At 42.7% G+C, this 17,513-nt stretch overlaps 1 protein-coding gene across 1 annotated transcript in view; it reads right to left on the bottom strand.

Annotated features, from left to right (window-relative positions):
• KIAA1210 (KIAA1210 ortholog) overlaps positions 1 to 17,513 on the bottom strand; it is a 63,612-nt gene that overhangs the window by 32,479 nt on the left and 13,620 nt on the right. The window contains 2 exon segments of the mRNA XM_012653523.1: positions 4,088 to 4,259; positions 9,903 to 9,973. Coding sequence (XP_012508977.1) covers positions 4,088 to 4,259; positions 9,903 to 9,973 — 243 coding nt within the window.

The following is a 17,513-nucleotide window of genomic DNA, read 5'->3' as shown; positions in this document are numbered from 1 at the left end:
GTATCTAAACTATATAAAGAATTCTTACCATTAAGAACTCATATTATTGAATTCAATAATAAAAAGATAAATAACCCAATTAAAAATGAACAAAGGATCTGAATAGACATTGCTCCAAAGAAGATATGCAAATGGCCAACAAGCACGTGAAAAATATCCCCAACATCGTTAGTAAGCAGGGAAATACAAATCAAAACCATAATGAGATGCCATTTCACACCTACTAGAGTGGCTAGAATCAAAGATTCAGATAATAACAAGTGTTGGCAAGGTTGTGGAGAAATTGGAATACTCATACCCTGCTGGCAGGAATGTAAAATGGTATAGCCACTTTGGAAAACAGTCTGGAGGTTTCTCAAAAGGTTAAATATATAATCACCATTTGACTCAGCAATTCCACTCCTAGGTATACACTCAAGAGAAACAAAAACATATCCACCAAAAAATTTGTACACAAATGTTCATAGCTGCATTATTTATAATAGCCAAAAGGTAGAAACAACCCAAATATCGATCAATTGATGAATGGATAAAATGTGGTATGTTCATGCAATGGAACACCATTCAGTAGAAAAAAGGAAGTTCTGAAATATGTTACAATATGGATGAACCTTGAAAACATTCTGCTAAGTGAAAGATGCCAGTCACAAAAGATCACATTCTATTTATACGAAATGTCCAGAATAGGTAAATCCATAAAGACAGAAAGCAGATTAATGGTTTCCAAGGGCTGAAAGGAGAGGTTAATAGGGAGCACTGTTCAATGGATACAGTGATGAAAATGTTCTCAAATTGTGGTGATGGTTTCACAACATTGTGGATATATATATTTAAAAAACCCATTGAATTGTACAATTCAAATGGGTGAATTATATTGTATATGAATTATATCTCAATAAAGCTGTTACCAAAAAAGAAATGGAGTGCTTGATGCATGATTTCACATGGATGACCCTTGAAAACTTGCTAAGTGAAAGAAGCCAGTCAAAAAAGGCCACATATTGTATGATTCCATTTATGTGAAATGTCCACAATAAGCAAATCCACAGAGACAGAAAGCAGATTAGTGGTGGGCGAGAGGAGGGGAGAAATGGAGAATGACTGATGATGAGTACAGGGTTTCTTTTTAGGGTTATGAAATGTTCTAGAATTGGGTAATAGTGATGGCTGCATACCCTAAAAGGTAGAATTTTATAGTATGTAAATTAAATTTCAATAAAGCTGTTATATAAAAACATAAAGATACAAAATTATAAAGCTATTCCTATTAGGTAGGAAAAAATGTGTATATAAAAGATGTGATTAAACATGAAAGAAGAAAAGGAAGGACAGAAAAAGAAAGAGAGAAAGAAAAATAAAGGGCCAGCAAGCTGATACATGCTACTACATGGATGACCCCTCAACACATGCTAAATGAAACAAGCATGACTTTTGTATGATTCTACTTACATGAAATGTCCAGAATAAGCAAATTTATGGAGGCAGAAAGTAGATTGGTGGTTACTTAGCAGGTAGAGGGGAACGGAGATTGACTGATAATGGGTACAGTGTTTCTTTTAGGGATGGATGGAAATGTTCTAAAATTAGATGAAATAAAGTTTTAAATTTTTAAATACTTTTTTTGCACATATTACCTTTATTACAAAACAATACATACATGTTGGCACTTTAAAAAACAATCTTTAAATGGTAACTAGAGTAGCAGCTTGGGCATTGTAGGGCTAGAGCCTGCTCCGTCATTATGAGCATGTCTGGCTGCAGGACCTGTGCATGGGTGTATTCGATCATGACACACTCCAAGGACAATCTCATGTTATGAGGAATAAAATGGAACCACTCTAAGGTGGCTGTGACCAGCAAGAGAGGAGAGGAGGCAGATATCTGCTACTTTATACTAAACTCCTACCTACCTTTTCCCTATAAAACTCTGCTATCCAGGTGGCCCTGGTGGTGAAGGCAACACACTGCTTTACTATTAATAAAACAGCAGTCCAGCAGAAACGTAATGCAATTCTCTATATAAACACTTAATGGGCATAAATGATTGACCCAGCTTTGAGAGAGCAATGTTTCCAGACATTTTTATGTACACACATATGCTCATTATGCACACACACACATTTTCATTCTTTGCTGCTCTCTGACCTGCTGGCTCAAACCATGCTTGGAACCAGTGTAGCATCTGGGACTACCTTGCCTCCCCTGCTTTGCACAGAAAAACTAAGAGGAAACATTGGGCTATGAGTGGGCTTAGAAATCTCCCTCATTGCCACACTGTGCATCAGCCAGAGAACAGCTGAATTGGCTCTATAGTGCCAACCCTTCCCTGATCAAAGGATTACATTAGCACCAGTTGTGGCCAACTTTGCCAGAAATCAAAATTCTTGTCCACTGAACGTATCTAACTCTCATTGATTTGCTCCCTGGAGGCAAAAATTAAAAAAAAAAAATCCAAAAACTCCAAACAAAAGCTCAGCCTTAAGGACAATAAAGTACATTACAACAGTACCCATTAAGAAATCAAATGAAGGAATGGGATTTGTCTGTTCATCAGATACAGCTTAATACAGTCGTGGGAACAGATACTGGTCCCATTGTACAGGCAAGGGGAAGGCTGGCTATCAGTTTGGTTATGATTGATTGCTTCAGTGGATGAAAAAAGCTGATCTCCTTTCCTAACTCCTCAGTGACATCCTCAAAGGGTGATCTTCAGACCCCCTAAGATACATTCTTTCAATTAATCTATGCTCCTTGCAAAAAAAAGACCTCCTCCCACCCCTGCTCTCTGCCAGGTGAGCAGGCACACACATTTCTTAGTATGGAGAATATATCAGAGTAAATGGACTATTGTGGAGGGGGAGGAACAAGAGAGGGAAAGAGGGAAATGTAGAACTGTAGAACTGTAGTAGAGATGGGCCTTGCCAAATTGTAGAGAAAATGCAGCATAAATCCAAACACTCCTTCCCCCTGGTTTTTAACAGCGCTAGTCTTAGTCTTACTTAGAACTCTAAGGCAATGGGTTATAATGGTCCAAAACCATCTTCCCTCCACCCCAGCAAGGCTATCTGAAATTCCTCACACTGAACACACTCATTAAGGTTGTCCTTAAGGAGCCATATGTGATAACTATCAGGCCATTCTGTTACAGGGAGTATTGTGGGGAGGTATTGGGGACAGCATAACATGTCAGCTAACTGTCCCATTCCCACCAGGCAAAGACTTGAGGGAATGGGTAGCAGCATGGGTGAGCTCTATGGGAGTCCAGATAAGTCTGCAGTTTAAGGCCAGGAGAACAGGCCCAGGTAGAATTCCACAGAAGGTGATCTGACTGACCTGGGGACAGCTGGGGGTATTGGGTGTCCAGATAGCACAAGAGAATGTGGAAATTGGGGCACTGCTGATGAAAATTTGTGTCCAGTGGGGGCTGGAAACAGTCTTCCCCGTCCCTTCTGTAACCAGCTCTAGCATTTCCCCCAGTCTCCTGGGGTGGAGGGAGAAAGGGATTTGGGTTGCTTGCTTGCTTGTGTGTTTTTATAGCAACACAGTGATTTCATGCTTACGTCCTGCCCCACTCCACCCCCAGCTAGATGGCTCTACTATCTGAAGCTTTAATCATTCATTATGAGATCTGGCTCCCCTTGGCCAGATCTGCAGTCTGATAGCCAGGCAAGCAAATCAGACCAAGCCTCCTGAATGACACAGGCCCTTCTTACCATATGAAACAAGCGTCCAACTTTTCATTAGCCGTAGGCCCCACATCTTAAGTTATTTTAGCTGTGACAGGAAGGGTTTCTCTGATCTATCTGGGCCCTCTTACCTAGTGCTCTTGGGGAATGGGGTGTGCATTTGCCATGCTCCAACCCACTGAACTGTGCAGCCCAGACAACAAACACACATATATACACAGAAAAAGGCCCCTGGACACGGCTGCATTGGCAGTGGCTACCAGCCCAGCCCCCACAGGCAGGGAAGTCAAGAGTCCCTGGGATCAAAGGTCCATTGGTGATTTGGCTGCCAAAGGGGGACCTAGGTCTAGCTGCCTTCCCCTTGCCCTGTCCCCATCCCCCTCCACCCCATCAGAGCTTACCTAGGCTCAGTTTCTTGCTGATCTTCCGGAACTGGCTTCAGAGAAGAGATGCTAATGTTGCTGCTGGACAAGCTTGGCTTTAGCATTGTGCCTCCCTGGGCATCTTCAGGCTCTTTTTTCTTCTTCTTTCCAAAAAAGCTCTTGAAGGATTTAAATTTGAATTTCTTCTTTCCTGGAGGTGAGAAATGAAAGTGAGGCAGAGTGTGATGGTAGAAGGGAAGACAGGAAAGGATACAGAGCCTTCATGGCAGGAACGAGCACTGTGATACCGGGTGCCCTGCAGAACCTGGCCCTCACCCCCACAGCACCATCCATTTGGTTTGTTCCCCTCTTAGTCACTCAATAACAAAAGGTCTGAGTTGCTGGTGAAAGCAGAAGCCCAGGCCACAGCTTGTGATCTTTGGGCAGCCTCTATTCAGGCCGAACTCACTAGGCATTCGTTTGCCTCTCAATTTCAACTATCAACATACACACCTCTTTCCTTGTCCTAAGAAGTTCATTCCTATGAAGCAATTATTGAGCCAATGTAAGCACTTGGTTCTCCCCTGACCTCATCCTGGGGGCTGGAGTCATTGCAACACAGTGGGAGAACCAAGCTTCCACATGTGAAAAGCACTGCAGAAATCCAAGTCCAAGTGGGAGTTGATACTTCCCAGCCTGCACGCTGAAAGGATGCAAACCCAAAGAGTGAGTGCAGGTGGTCGCTGCAGTCAGGGAACACTCCCTTGAGGACAGAATTTATGAGCAAGAGAGAGGGCTGGGAATCGGAAAGAAGAAAGGGCTGCCCAGGTAAAGAATCTGCCTGTGCAAAAGGCATGTCAAAATCAGATAGCAAAGGGCTTTTCAAGATGTGTGTGTGTGTGTGTGTGTGTGTGTGTGTGTGTGTGATGAATTCTGTGTGTGTTCTTCAACTATTGCCAATTGGTTTGGATTATCTACAGGGTTGCTGTCCTCTGCACATGCAAGTAAATGAAAGTTTGCCCTATCTATAATAATTACCGGGGCACCAGTGAGGAATATGAGCTTTAAATGCTCCTAAGGCTCTGTTTCTGCCTTCTTTAGTTTCCTAATAAGCACATACGTCTTTATTGGGGCTCAGTAGAAGAGGAGAATGGGGTGGCGGACTCATGCTGCATTCTTCGGAGGGAAAGAATTAGCTCTTATCGATTTCACATGCAATAAGTTACCAACTCAGGTGTTGCATTCCAGTTCTCAACTGTCTGGTCTCCAGAAGGCTCGCCTGCTCAGCAATGCTCGGCTGGCAGTGAAGGGCCCAGCCAAGGGAGTTGCCAATGCAGCAGCCATTACGAAAGGCTAGATGGTGAGATGGAAAACACCACCGAAGAGTCAGAGAATTCTGGAATCCTAGGCTTGAATCTGCTATCAAGTAGCTCTGTGACCATGGGTAAGTCACTCAACCTCTCTGGGGCTCAACAGGAAAATGACGGGATTACACCTGATTAGCATCTCCCAAAGTATGTTCAGAAGGATGCTTACAAGGTTTGTTGCATGAAAAAGGGATCTGCAGTCCAGTCAATCTGGAAAATGCTGGATTAGACAAAGTTTCATGATCTGCTTTCCAATAAGACTTTTCTGAAACTTCAAAATGCTTGTGTGTATCATAAAGTTCCAAGAAACTGTCAACAATATTGTCTCCAATGCATGTAAGTGGAATCTCTGTCAAAACGTACTTTGGGAAATGCTGAACTAGGGTTCCTTCTAGCCCTGAAATGCCATGACCTATTTGTGTACTGATTAGTCCTTGGCCTGCCTATTAGAAAGTCAGTGCAATTCATGCTTCTCTCCTTTCTCTGAACACCTAAAACTTGACTGTTAGCAGCACAAGTTTTGCATCTGAATATTCTCTAGTCTGCTCACTCATTCATTCATCTATTCAACAAATCTTTGCTAAGGTCAAGCATTTACTATGTTCTGCATATCAATGAGAAAGGAACAAGATATAGTCCCTGGGTCTTAGCTACTGCCCCCACATCAAGGCTGTAGACAGGCCCTTTTTAGCATCCCCCTTAGCAACTAGTACAGTACAAGGTATATAGTAACACTTGAGAGACAACTGAGTCCATTGAGGGGAGCAGAATGCCAACACAGCTCATCACTTCCCTTCAATAGTGACCACTGAGCAGAGTCATCCTTGAGCATCCTATAATTTAAACACTGACCCTTATAGGAGTTGATGTAAATTATACATAACATAGGTAAAGAGCTTAGCATAGGATCTGCCATGTAGTAAGTGCTCAATAAAAGTGAGCTAGTATTAGGGACTCAATAATTACTTGTTTATTAGGGCCAGATTCAATTCCATCTGTGTTTATCAGAAGCAGCCCCACATCTATAACTGAATAGTGAACTCTAAAATATGCATGATTAGAAGCAGAAGTGAGCATGGGGTAGGTCCATGAAAAATCATAGGAATGTTTGCTTAATAATTGCTGCTTCAGTAATTTCTATTTTGGATGACTTGGGCAATTTCTTGTCTACTAGGATGTATCTATATAGGGTCATGGCTGGGAAAACTTGGCAATTCTACCTGAAGATAGAATAGAAAATGACAATGTAATAGGAAACATATGCTTTCCCCAAGTTCCCTTTTTAAATTTTTTCAGAAAAAAATTAAACTAATTTCTATGATAATAAATTAAAATATTCAAAATGATGTTTGACCTCACAGAACTACCATGAGGATTCGATGTGAAAGTTCTGAGAAATATACATTACAGAGTAGGCTGGCTCTAAAATCATCTTTATTTTGCTCTTTGGCCTTCTCAATCTCCCAACCCCCAAATGATTTCTTAAACCTATTAAATTGTGAGGCTTTCGAATGTAAAATCCTGATGGCTATAACCATTTTTGTGCTAGAAAATGTTTAACAGCTGGTTCTCTGGGGGAAATGCCCTGATCTGTAGTATTTGCCTATTTTTGTGGTGTAAGTACAGCCGCCATGGCCAGTTTGAAGCTACCAACGTGATGTTTGGGAAGAGACGTGCCCAGCCTCCCAAGCGAGTGTGAGCCAGCTCCAACATACCACTAAATAATTCCCACCCAGGGAGGACAAATTGAGCAGAATCCTCTCACAAACAGGAAGGAGCAAGATTTTTGGCCCTTGGAAATATTGCTATTTTCCAAACAGAAGGAACAACATGTATTGATTCTTGACAGATGGATCTCCTTCTGGCCTTCTGAAAGGGAAACAACTTCATGCTCAGAAAGTTTACAAACATAGTGATTGTTGCTCCTTTTGCCTCAAAATCTCATAGTGGAAGGGAGGAAGGCAAAGCTAGAGAATGTGGAGTTGCAAACCTGCTTCTCATAAACCAGCAAAGACAAAGAGAAGAGACAGTTGGCAGCTGGTAGCTCCATTTGTGACACAATCTATAAACACTGAAGAGCTGAATAAAAACACATCTAATAAACCCTTCAGGCTGTAAAACTGAATTTAACAAATATAATCATTGCATGAGCAGACAAAATTATGCATTATCATATTTTTATGTTCCTAAATTAACAAAATGACTAGCAACTTTGGAACTGTAACAGGTGCTAAAAATTAAGTATGCATATATTCCAATTTTCCATTCTTTGCTGGGTAGAAACAACAACTTATTTTCCCACAAGGATTGAAAATAGCTTAAGCAATGTGTGTCTCTTTCAACCATGGGCACTGGAAGGAAAAGAATGTTTACATTCCACCCTGTAGTGTGGCTCTGAGTATGGTAGCAGTATAGCTTTGTTAACAAGGAGTTGGGGAGATACCAATAAATGGTAACTACTAAAGATGGTGGGCTGGCTGTTCGTTGATCTAGAGCAGTGACTTGGAAGCTGGACATGGCCCTAGTGAGCAACCTATTGCCAGACATACAATGACATATGAAGACAACTTAGTCTTCGGCCTGCTTTGGATTAAGAGATTTCCCTACCCCTGACATATGGAGAGAAGCCCTGGTCTCAGCCCTGGGAGTGAGATACAAAGCCAAGTACTGCCCACGTGCTATGTTACTTTTGAAACCCTAATGGAATCCGAGATGGTTGCCATGTATTCAAGTGTATAAATTGGCCTTTCAAGCTTTCCTTTTTTAAAGGGGCACCTTTAAATTGCCAGCAGCTGAGCCCTCCACAGGCTGGTTTTCAAAAGCTACTAAAAGCACAAAGGGAAGAGAGACCTAGACAGCAGGTATGGGTCAAAACCCACATTTGTACCCTGCAATGTTTATATAGGTCACCTATATGCTGAGTAACTTATGCCACCACAAGGTACAGCAGTTGTGGTCAGTGAGCTGACAGCTGAGAGCTGACAGTCGTCTGGACTTCTCCTATAACAAAGCCATTGATTTCCCTGTCCAAGCCCAAGGACTACGCATTTCCAAACAGCAAGAAGTTTTCAAAATCCTCACCCAGTGAGGGGTTGCAGTGTGTCACTTGCCAGAAAACAGCCCATTGAAGGCAGCTCTCCCCTCCTCCAGAAGAAAACACAGCTAAATCCAATGAACAAATTGTTGCTTCTGGGTAGTATATTTGCTTATGCACCATGCACACAGCCTATCTGGGTTGAACTTAATGAGCATTAAAAATCCATCTCATAATGGTGACCTTGTTCTCTTGCATTGCTGCTTGGAAGGAAAACATTTCCAACTACCCTTTCTTCCATTCGACCCCCCCAACAGCCACCTTATTCTCTGGCTAGCATTGACTAGTTCTAAAAACATACCCAAATATTTGGTCTTAAAAAAAAAAAAAACCTTGAGAACAGAGAAAAGGCATTTCTTTACCTCCCCTCTTCATCAAGATGCACTGCATTGCCACCTTCTTTTGTAGGCATCTGTCTAGCTCATATCCAAAAAGATAAGTCAGTTGGTTTGGTAGGTGTATCTGCCTTGGTGATGAGGCCTTTCATTCCTTCATTCATTCATTTGTTAAATATGTTGGAGTGCCTAATCACTGTCTCTGAGATCCAATACTAAACAGCGGTAAAGAAAAAGACCCAAGTGCTAACACCAAGGATCCATGAGCAGGTTCAGCATCTCCATCTCTTCATCATCACTGAGGTCAGGCCCCCAGGAAAACGCAAGGAGGTTCCCCTCTCTCTGTCCTTCCAGACCAAGTCTTCTGTACCATATACCACTAAAGAAATCTTGGCAAAACAATTGAAGAACAACCCAATTACTTGTTAAATTCTGTTCTGTCTTTAAGCTCAATGTCTCACTTCATGTCTTACAATTCCTTTTTATTGTGTGTCAATAAAGCTTATTATTGTTAGTGACTTTTACCTCCCTTACTATTATTCCACTCATGATCACCTGTAACTCATAGATGGCACTACAATTTAGGCAATGGATACGCATCTGAGTGAGTTTTGCAAAAGAGAATTTTTGTAAATTGAATCCTATTTAACAGAAGCCTGGGGTGGCATCTTTTGTTTCTATCCTCCCCTTTGTCCCTCAAATTACAAATTCAGCTGTTGGTTACTATCTCCAGTAAAACCTCATTTGAATTTGTCAGATCATGGTCTGTTCTGATTGTTTTTTTCTGATCAAGCAGAAACACTTCTCCTGCCTTAGTAAGTAGAACCTGGTAACCATGTCCAAAGAACATCGCAAAGCCTCAGACAAAATCTTTTCACTGTCAGAGCTGGACATGACAGAAAAGAAGTCAGAAACCTGAAAATTAAATGTGCACTGAGTCTAATGTTATTAGAAATTTGATTTGGACTTGTTTTTTTATGCCTTGCTTCTTTGTCCTAGGGGTTAAACACAGTAAACAAATCTAGCTCTAGTTATCAAGGTTTCGTTGAGTTACTTACCTTCATCCCTGGTCTCCAGAATTTCCAGACTGTCAAAAACTTCACTTAGTGATTCAGCCATGGTAGGATCACTAAAATAAAATGCAGAGTAAAAAATGAAAAGATCATCATTTGATTGCCTGGGTACAATGCAATCATTTCACCCTATCTCTTATCTTTCAGCTAGATTCTTAAACTATTCAACAAAAGATATACAAATGGAATTGCCATTAGGGAGAATTATCCTTGTTTAAAAATCCATTGATTCCATTGATATGAAATGTCCAGAATAGGCAAATACATAGACATAGAGAATGTCTTGTGTAGACTGGGACAGATCGGTGTTTTTTTGAGGCGGAGGTCATAAACAAAGAGTACAGGGTTTCTTTTTGAAGTGATAAAAATGTTCTAAAATTGTGATGGTCACACTAATCTGTGAACATATTAAAAAGTATTGAATTGTACACTTTAAACTGGTGAATTGTACACTGTATGAACTATATCTCAATAAAGTTGTTACCCAAAAAAAGAGAGACAAATGCAAAAAAGCTGATCTATTGTTTTGTGTTGGGGACCATTATTTTTGGAGGCCTGTTACTATTCATGGTGTGCCCAGGGAGACAAAATTGCTTTGATATACATCCAGAGCCATAGAGAAAAAGGTTGAGATATTTGACTACATAAAAATTTAAAACTTTTGGCCAAAAAAAAAAAAAAATGAATCAACAAAATAATGACAAACTAGGAAACAATACTTGCAACAACTATGACTGATAGGGGCCAATTTTCTTAATTTGTCTAAGAGCTCATATAAATCAATAAAAATCAATTCAGTATAAAAAGGGCAAAGGGTACAAAGGCAGTTTGCAAAAAAAAAATATGTACTCACCATCAAATTGGTATTAACTAGTTAACACATAAATGCACATATCAGAACAACATCTATTGGATGTTGGGGAAGGGGGAGGGCGGCGGGAGGAGAGGGGAGGAGGGAGGAAGGGACGGGTATTTGTATACACAAGGAGTGCAATGCGCACTACCTGAAGGATGGACATATTTGAAACACGGACTTGGGGGGGGAACCAAGGGCAACACACGTAACCTAAACATCTGTACCCCCATAATATGCTGAAATAAAAAAAATAAAAAAAAAATAAATATGAACAGCTAATAACCACATAAGGAGAGGCTCAGTCAGACTCATAATTAAAGAAATATAAATCAAATATCAAATTAACATTTTCATCTACCAGATTGTCAAAAATGGTTTAACATTGATGATATCCCATTGCTGACCAAGGTGGGGAAAATAGGGACTCTCATACACTATGGAGTAAGTAGCTCTAACTCTTTGAAAAGAAATTTGGCAACATCCATCAAAATGTAAAATGCATATACCTTTTAATCCAGTAACATCACTGCTGGAACTTCACCCCATAGATATACTCACACTTGCATGCAAAAATATACATGCAAGAATGAATGTTTATCACAGCATTGTTTTAAATCAGCGGTCTTTTTGGCACTGGGGACCGGTTTCATGGAAGACAATTTTTCCATGGATGGCTGGCAGGAGGTGAGGGGGCGGGGAGGGAAGCAGGGGTGGTGGGAGAAGCAGAGGCGGTGGGAGGAGAGAGGGGAGGGCATGAGGGGGAAGGGAGGCTGAGCTCAGGCAGTGAAGTGTGGCCCTGTTTTCCTGACAGGCCACAGACCAGTACCCAGCCACGGCCCAGGGGTTGGGGACCACAGTTTTAAATAGCTAAAAATGGGAAACGACCAAGTGATCATGAAAAGCATAATTCTCCCATGACTCTATGTCATGCTTCTAGGGAAGTATGCCAGTCAATAATCAAACCTTTATAAATCAATATTGACATTCTTGATGGGAGTTCATGTGTGTGTGTGTTGGGGGTGGAGGCGGGTATCTGATGAGCACCATAACCAGAGAAAGGGTGCTCTACTCACACACAGCAGGAAGGCTGTAGAGAGACAAGCAGAGACTTTGTCCCCATGGTACCCCCTCCCCCGGGGTCTTGATATGACTGACTGAAGTATCATCAAGTGGAATTAAGCAAGTTCTAGAGCCAACTTGCCCATCCCAGGTGTGCTCTGCTCCAGACATAGCCAGGCTGCCATTGCTGTTTCATAGATGGACTCCAGGACCATCCTGTCCTGCTCTCTAGCGTAAATCCCTGATACATCTCGAGAGGTAGAGAGGGATGACCACAGGCTCTCAGGCTAAGGAGAACTTGAGAGTTCACATAGCCAGAGTGACTGAGGCCTTGGAGAGCAAAAGGTTCCAAACCACAATGTGAGCTGACAAGGCCATGGTATCAAGATGGGTTCAGACCCACTTACCGAATGCCCTGTGGTTTCCCATGATAAATGTTCTCCCTCACTGCCATGGGTAATAAACGCAACTTGTCAACTACAGGTACGTTCCTGGCTGAAAGGTATTGATACTTTGTTCAAGTCACTCAGCCTCTACAAGCCAATATCACAATTCGGCCTAAAGATGACTGAGTCCTGGCCCATACTGTGCTCGATAATTACCACACACACACACATACACACACACACACACAGGGGCACATATGCACACATACACACCCTCTCTACTTCACAAAACCACACCCCCTTTTTTACCATACACATCCCATCAGGAGAGCCCACAGATATCACACCAATGCACCATCTGGAAAGAATGGATTTACCCTTGGCATTTCTGCCTCTACTATTTTTCCAAGTTCCATCTAGAGATCTGGCAAGAGCAAAGAGGAAGGGAAATTCACAAGCCCCTCAGAAATTCACAGGCAGAATAGGAATCATTCATGTCACTGGTAAGTTCCTGGCCATCTCAATACACATGTTTAGGAGGGGAGACAGTTCCACATGTCCTGATGAATTGACTGACAGGGGTGCTGGCCTCAGGGCCTTTAGGATTTGGTTGGGGAAATAAGGCAAGTATGCCAGAAAGCACTTCGGCCAGTCTAAACTCAAGGGTTAAACTGAATGGTTCTATGGTGCTCTAGGGGTTCAGATGCTGCCAAGATGCCCTCGTTCTTTGTTCAGACAGCTCTTTCAAACATGGTAATGACACAGCAAGGACAACTGTTTAGGAACAGACTTGGGTGAGGGAGAAAGCCTGCGGCTCTGGGGTAGTCACAAATATAGTTAATGAGGAGCCTAAGCAACCTCACCAGGGATTGGGAGCTCCCCCAGAGAAGTCACCCAACCCTGTGTGCCCAGAGAGAGGCTTTCTGGGGACAGTAGGTTTCCCAGGAGCCTGGAATGTAAACTCAAGCCATGTCTGTGGCCTGTTGATCCAGTGATGGCTAATGAACCATGGCACAGGTTGGATCCAGTTGGCTTTTCCCTCACAAAGCCATGGGTCCCAGCCCTCAATGCAGGTCACCGTTTTACAAACCTGCTGGTCACCAGGGGGCTGCTGGAGGGAGTATGGATAACTTTGGGAAAAACACACAAACCTCCCCTTGATCTCAAATTCTCTTCCAGTTACCACCCCACTCCTCTGCATTTCAAAAGTGTTATCTATACTCACCGTCTTGATGTCTTGGCTTCCTGTTCTCTTGCACTCTCCAATTAGGCTTCCAAACCCAACTGCTTCCAAACCTCTCCACCCAAACTGCTTTTGTTGAAGCCACCAGTTACTTGACCTTCCAGCAGTGTCTGATACCACTGATCACACTCTCCTTTTTGAATAATTGTATCATTTGACTTTCAGAACACCACACTCCCCTAACTTTCCTCCTACCTTATTGGCTGTTCCTTCTGGGTGTCCTTTGCTGGATCTTTCTCCTCTCCCTGAATTTGAAATGCTGTAGCACCGCAGGGCTCTGTCCTTGGCCCTCTTCTTTATCTACAATCACTTCCTAGACCTGGGCCATTGCATAGAAATGTTAACGTGAGCACAATTGCAAGTCATGTATATAATTTCAAATTTTCTAGTAGCTATGTTTAAAAAAGAAAAAAGAAACAGGTGAAATTGCTTTTAATAATATATTTTATTTAACCCAATATAACCAAAGTATTATTTCAACATTTAATCACTATAAAAATAATACTAATGATATATTTGACATTCTTTTTTTTTGCCCACACTAAGTTGCCACATCAGTCACACTAGCCCCCAGCTCCAAACACCTCAGTGGCTTGCCATCAAGCTCAGAGAAAAATTCCAGCCCCTTACCATGGGTCTTGTGTGATCTGGCCCCACCCACATACCCCACTGACCACCAATCCTGCTACCCTCCCACTTTGTCCCTCCACCCAGCCACACTGGCCTTCTTGGTAATCTCCAACACAGCAAGCCCCTTTCAATCTCAGGACCATTGCATTTGCCACTCTCTCTGCTTGGTGGGCTTTTTCCCCAGATAGTTGCATGGCTGACTCCTTTGCGGCATTGGAGCTTCCAGTGTTACTTCCCCTAGAAAGCACTTCCATGATCATCCTAGCTAAAGCACTCCTAGTCTCTCTCTCCAGCCCATTATCCTTTATTAACATCTTCTTAGCCCTCATCGCTACCTAAACTTACATTTTATATTAATTTAATTACTAGTTTCTTGTCTGTCTCCTCTACTAGAATGCAAATTCTGTGAGGGCAGGGGCCTGTCTATTTTGTTCATCAAGGGATCTCCCAGCACCTAGAATGAAAGAGTCACAGGAGTTACTACTGTTGCATTAGATGTGGCATGTGAGGGGTATGTCAGGCACCCAATGAATAGTTGTTGAATGAATGTATAAATTGCATAAAGAAGAGGACGTAATCTAAAAACCACCTTTGTGGTCAGAAATTTCTTAGAAGTAGAGGCATGGTATAGGAGGCAGAGGAAGACTTGCCCTAGGAGAGGACTCCTTGTTTCCCAATTTGGCAGGACCAGCCTTCCCTTCCAGCAAGGTGGCCCCACTCCTGGCTTATTCACCTGTGCAGAAGCAAACACTCTTGGGCCCCTCTAGTCCATAGAGTTCATTCCCAGGTGTCCCAGCCATGTGAACTCTGCATGTGGCACTCCATTCAGCTGGGCTAGGCCTGGACCCTCATGGAGGAGGAGGTTTCAGTAACAGAAAGCCTGCCTCTTCCTACTTTCCTGCCACCACTGACATAACTTCTGTTCTCTTGCCCTCAGGCAGACCTTATTAAACAGAGCTTTGCTTCCCAATATCTCCTTATAAAGGCATCACTCTGTTTCTTTCATGTGTCTCATTATGGCCAATATAAATTTAAAACGAATGTGTTCCTTAATTATACCATGACTCAATGATAGTGGCCTTCGGGCTGCCTCCTCTGGTCTATGCTCTTATTTATAGTATTTAGCAAAAACTACTGTCACCTCATTGGTGTCTCAAAAAAAGTTACAAAGTCATGATGTTCTCGCTAAAATACCAATGCAACCATAACGCTCCCCTGCTTAAACTCGGTCACCAACTTCCTACTGCCTGCAGGATAAAAGCCAAATTCTTAACATTCAAGGCCCTCTGCAATCTGGTGCTCTCTGCCCCTTGGAGGAGGTCCAGTGTCTTAGCAGCTCACCCCTCCTCACACGCCCACACCCTGGTCTCCCAGAATCACCAATCACTCCCTAAACACACCGTGTTCTTGTACTTTTTCTGTGCGCTGCACAGGTTGTCCACTTGGCCTGGAACACTATCCCCCTAATTCCCACAGCCTTAAAATCTACACATTCTTCAAGACCCAGATAAAAGGTAACCCTCCCATGCCCTTTGCACATACCTCTGTCATAGATGATTATCACCGTGAGAACAGGGACCACTTTTTGATTATTTGAATATCACCAGTACCCGGCATAATACCAGGCACACAGAAAGTGCTCACTGTAATACATTTGTTTATGGATGGATGAATGCAGGAGTTGGGGGCGTGGTCCTATAGGAGTCAATGGGGAAGATGGTCCCCTTCTTTAAACATATGGAGACACTTTGAGATACCCTTTCAGTAAAGGACCCCTCTGCATGAAGTCCCATGCAAAAGCTAGCAAGCCAAGTAAGGAAAGGAAATAGAAATTTTTATCCAGTAAATGATGAGAGGCCTTCGGAACCACTTCCAAGGAGCATAAATAGTCATGTAATAATGGTCATCAGGAAGTCTGGCCTACTGGAGATATAAAGTTTCATTATCAAGTCATTATTAAAATGCTTTCCTGCTTCTCTAGGCCAATCCCAGATGCTTAGGCCCCACAGCTGCCTTTTCCTTCTCAGACTGCCTCATTTCAGGGATGAACAAGGGCTCTAGGGGTAAAAAAGGAGGAAAAAAAGAAGGGAAAAAGGACTGTCTTCCAAGGTTGTTGAAATTTTTAACCACAGCCTGATTCAGCTTCAAAAATTCAGAAGACGTTGCTTGACAGATTTGCTATCTTTCCAGAATGGGGAATGCTAATGGAAAGCAGCTGGTCCCATGTTTTTGCTTTTTAGAAAACAATCTACTAGGATGAAATGCTTTTCATAGAGTCTGTGGTAGATAGAATTCCAAGATGGCCCCTGAGATTTTCACCCCCTGGTATGCATGCCCTAGAAACCCCTTCTCCTTGAGTGTGGGTGGAGCTAAGCTAATCAGGTGTGCCTTTTAAAAAAGGATCTAGAGGTCAGATACAGAAGTCAGAAAGACTGGAAGCTGCAGCACATGATCTCCTGTTGGCCTTGAAAGAACAAACTGCCATGTCGTTGAGGGCCTCATGGCAGAGAATGGCAGGCGACCTCTAAGAGTTGAGAGCATCCTTCGGTTAACAGCTATCAAGAAACCAGGGACTTCGGCCCTGTAGCCTCAAAAAACTGAATTCCGCCAACAATCTGCCAGTTTGGAAGATGACCTTGAACCTCCGAGACCTTGGCCTTGGCTGATACAATGATTGTAGCCTTGCGAGACCCTGAGCAGAGAATCCGGTGAAGCCATGGCTGGATTCTTGACTCATGGAAACTGACAGTGAATTTGCGTTGTCATAAGACACTAATTATTTTGTCATTGTAACACAGCAATAGAAAACTAATGGAGTCCTACAAGCCCCAGTTCCAGTTGAGAAAGAAGCCAAAAGTGGGGTAGGTTTGGAGCCATGTCAGCTGCAACACAGAACTGTGTTCAGAAGCCCACGAGGGGACTGTCTGCTCCCTTCTCCCAGCCCACCCTGCCACAGACACTTCTTTGCAAAGAACTTAAGTTGCTATTCTCTCAAGTGAGTTGTCAGCTGGACCTATTAGATCCTGCCAAAATGTTAGAACATGCAAAAGCCCCTTAAAGTCTCACTTGTTTGAGATGGCTTTCCCTACCCCCAAGACAATGCCTTTAATCCCTTTCAAACTATTGCTGTACTTTGTGTCCTCAACCAGCGGTGTTGTATCCGCCAAGCAGTGACTGAAAAGCCCTGGAGTCGATCATTCTGAGGCATGACAAGGGGAGAGAACGGTGGTGATTGGCTCCTCCTTGAAAGTGCTCAGCTAGTTCTAGAGGGAGTGTCTGACGCCAACATGGCAACTCACGCAGGAACCTGGGATCCTCTGAAATGAAAGTATCAGAAAGGGCCCTTATGCCCCTTATTAAGTGTAAAGTAAGCTAACCTCCAGGGGAGGGGAGCCTATGATCACTCTCCTTCCTCTTATCCT

Source organism: Propithecus coquereli, unplaced genomic scaffold (assembly GCF_000956105.1).
Source record: "Propithecus coquereli isolate 6110/MARCELLA unplaced genomic scaffold, Pcoq_1.0 Scaffold422, whole genome shotgun sequence".
NCBI lineage: Eukaryota > Metazoa > Chordata > Mammalia > Primates > Indriidae > Propithecus > Propithecus coquereli.
The sequence above is the reverse complement of the archived record's forward strand: the minus strand, read 5'-3'. Positions and strand labels throughout refer to the sequence as shown.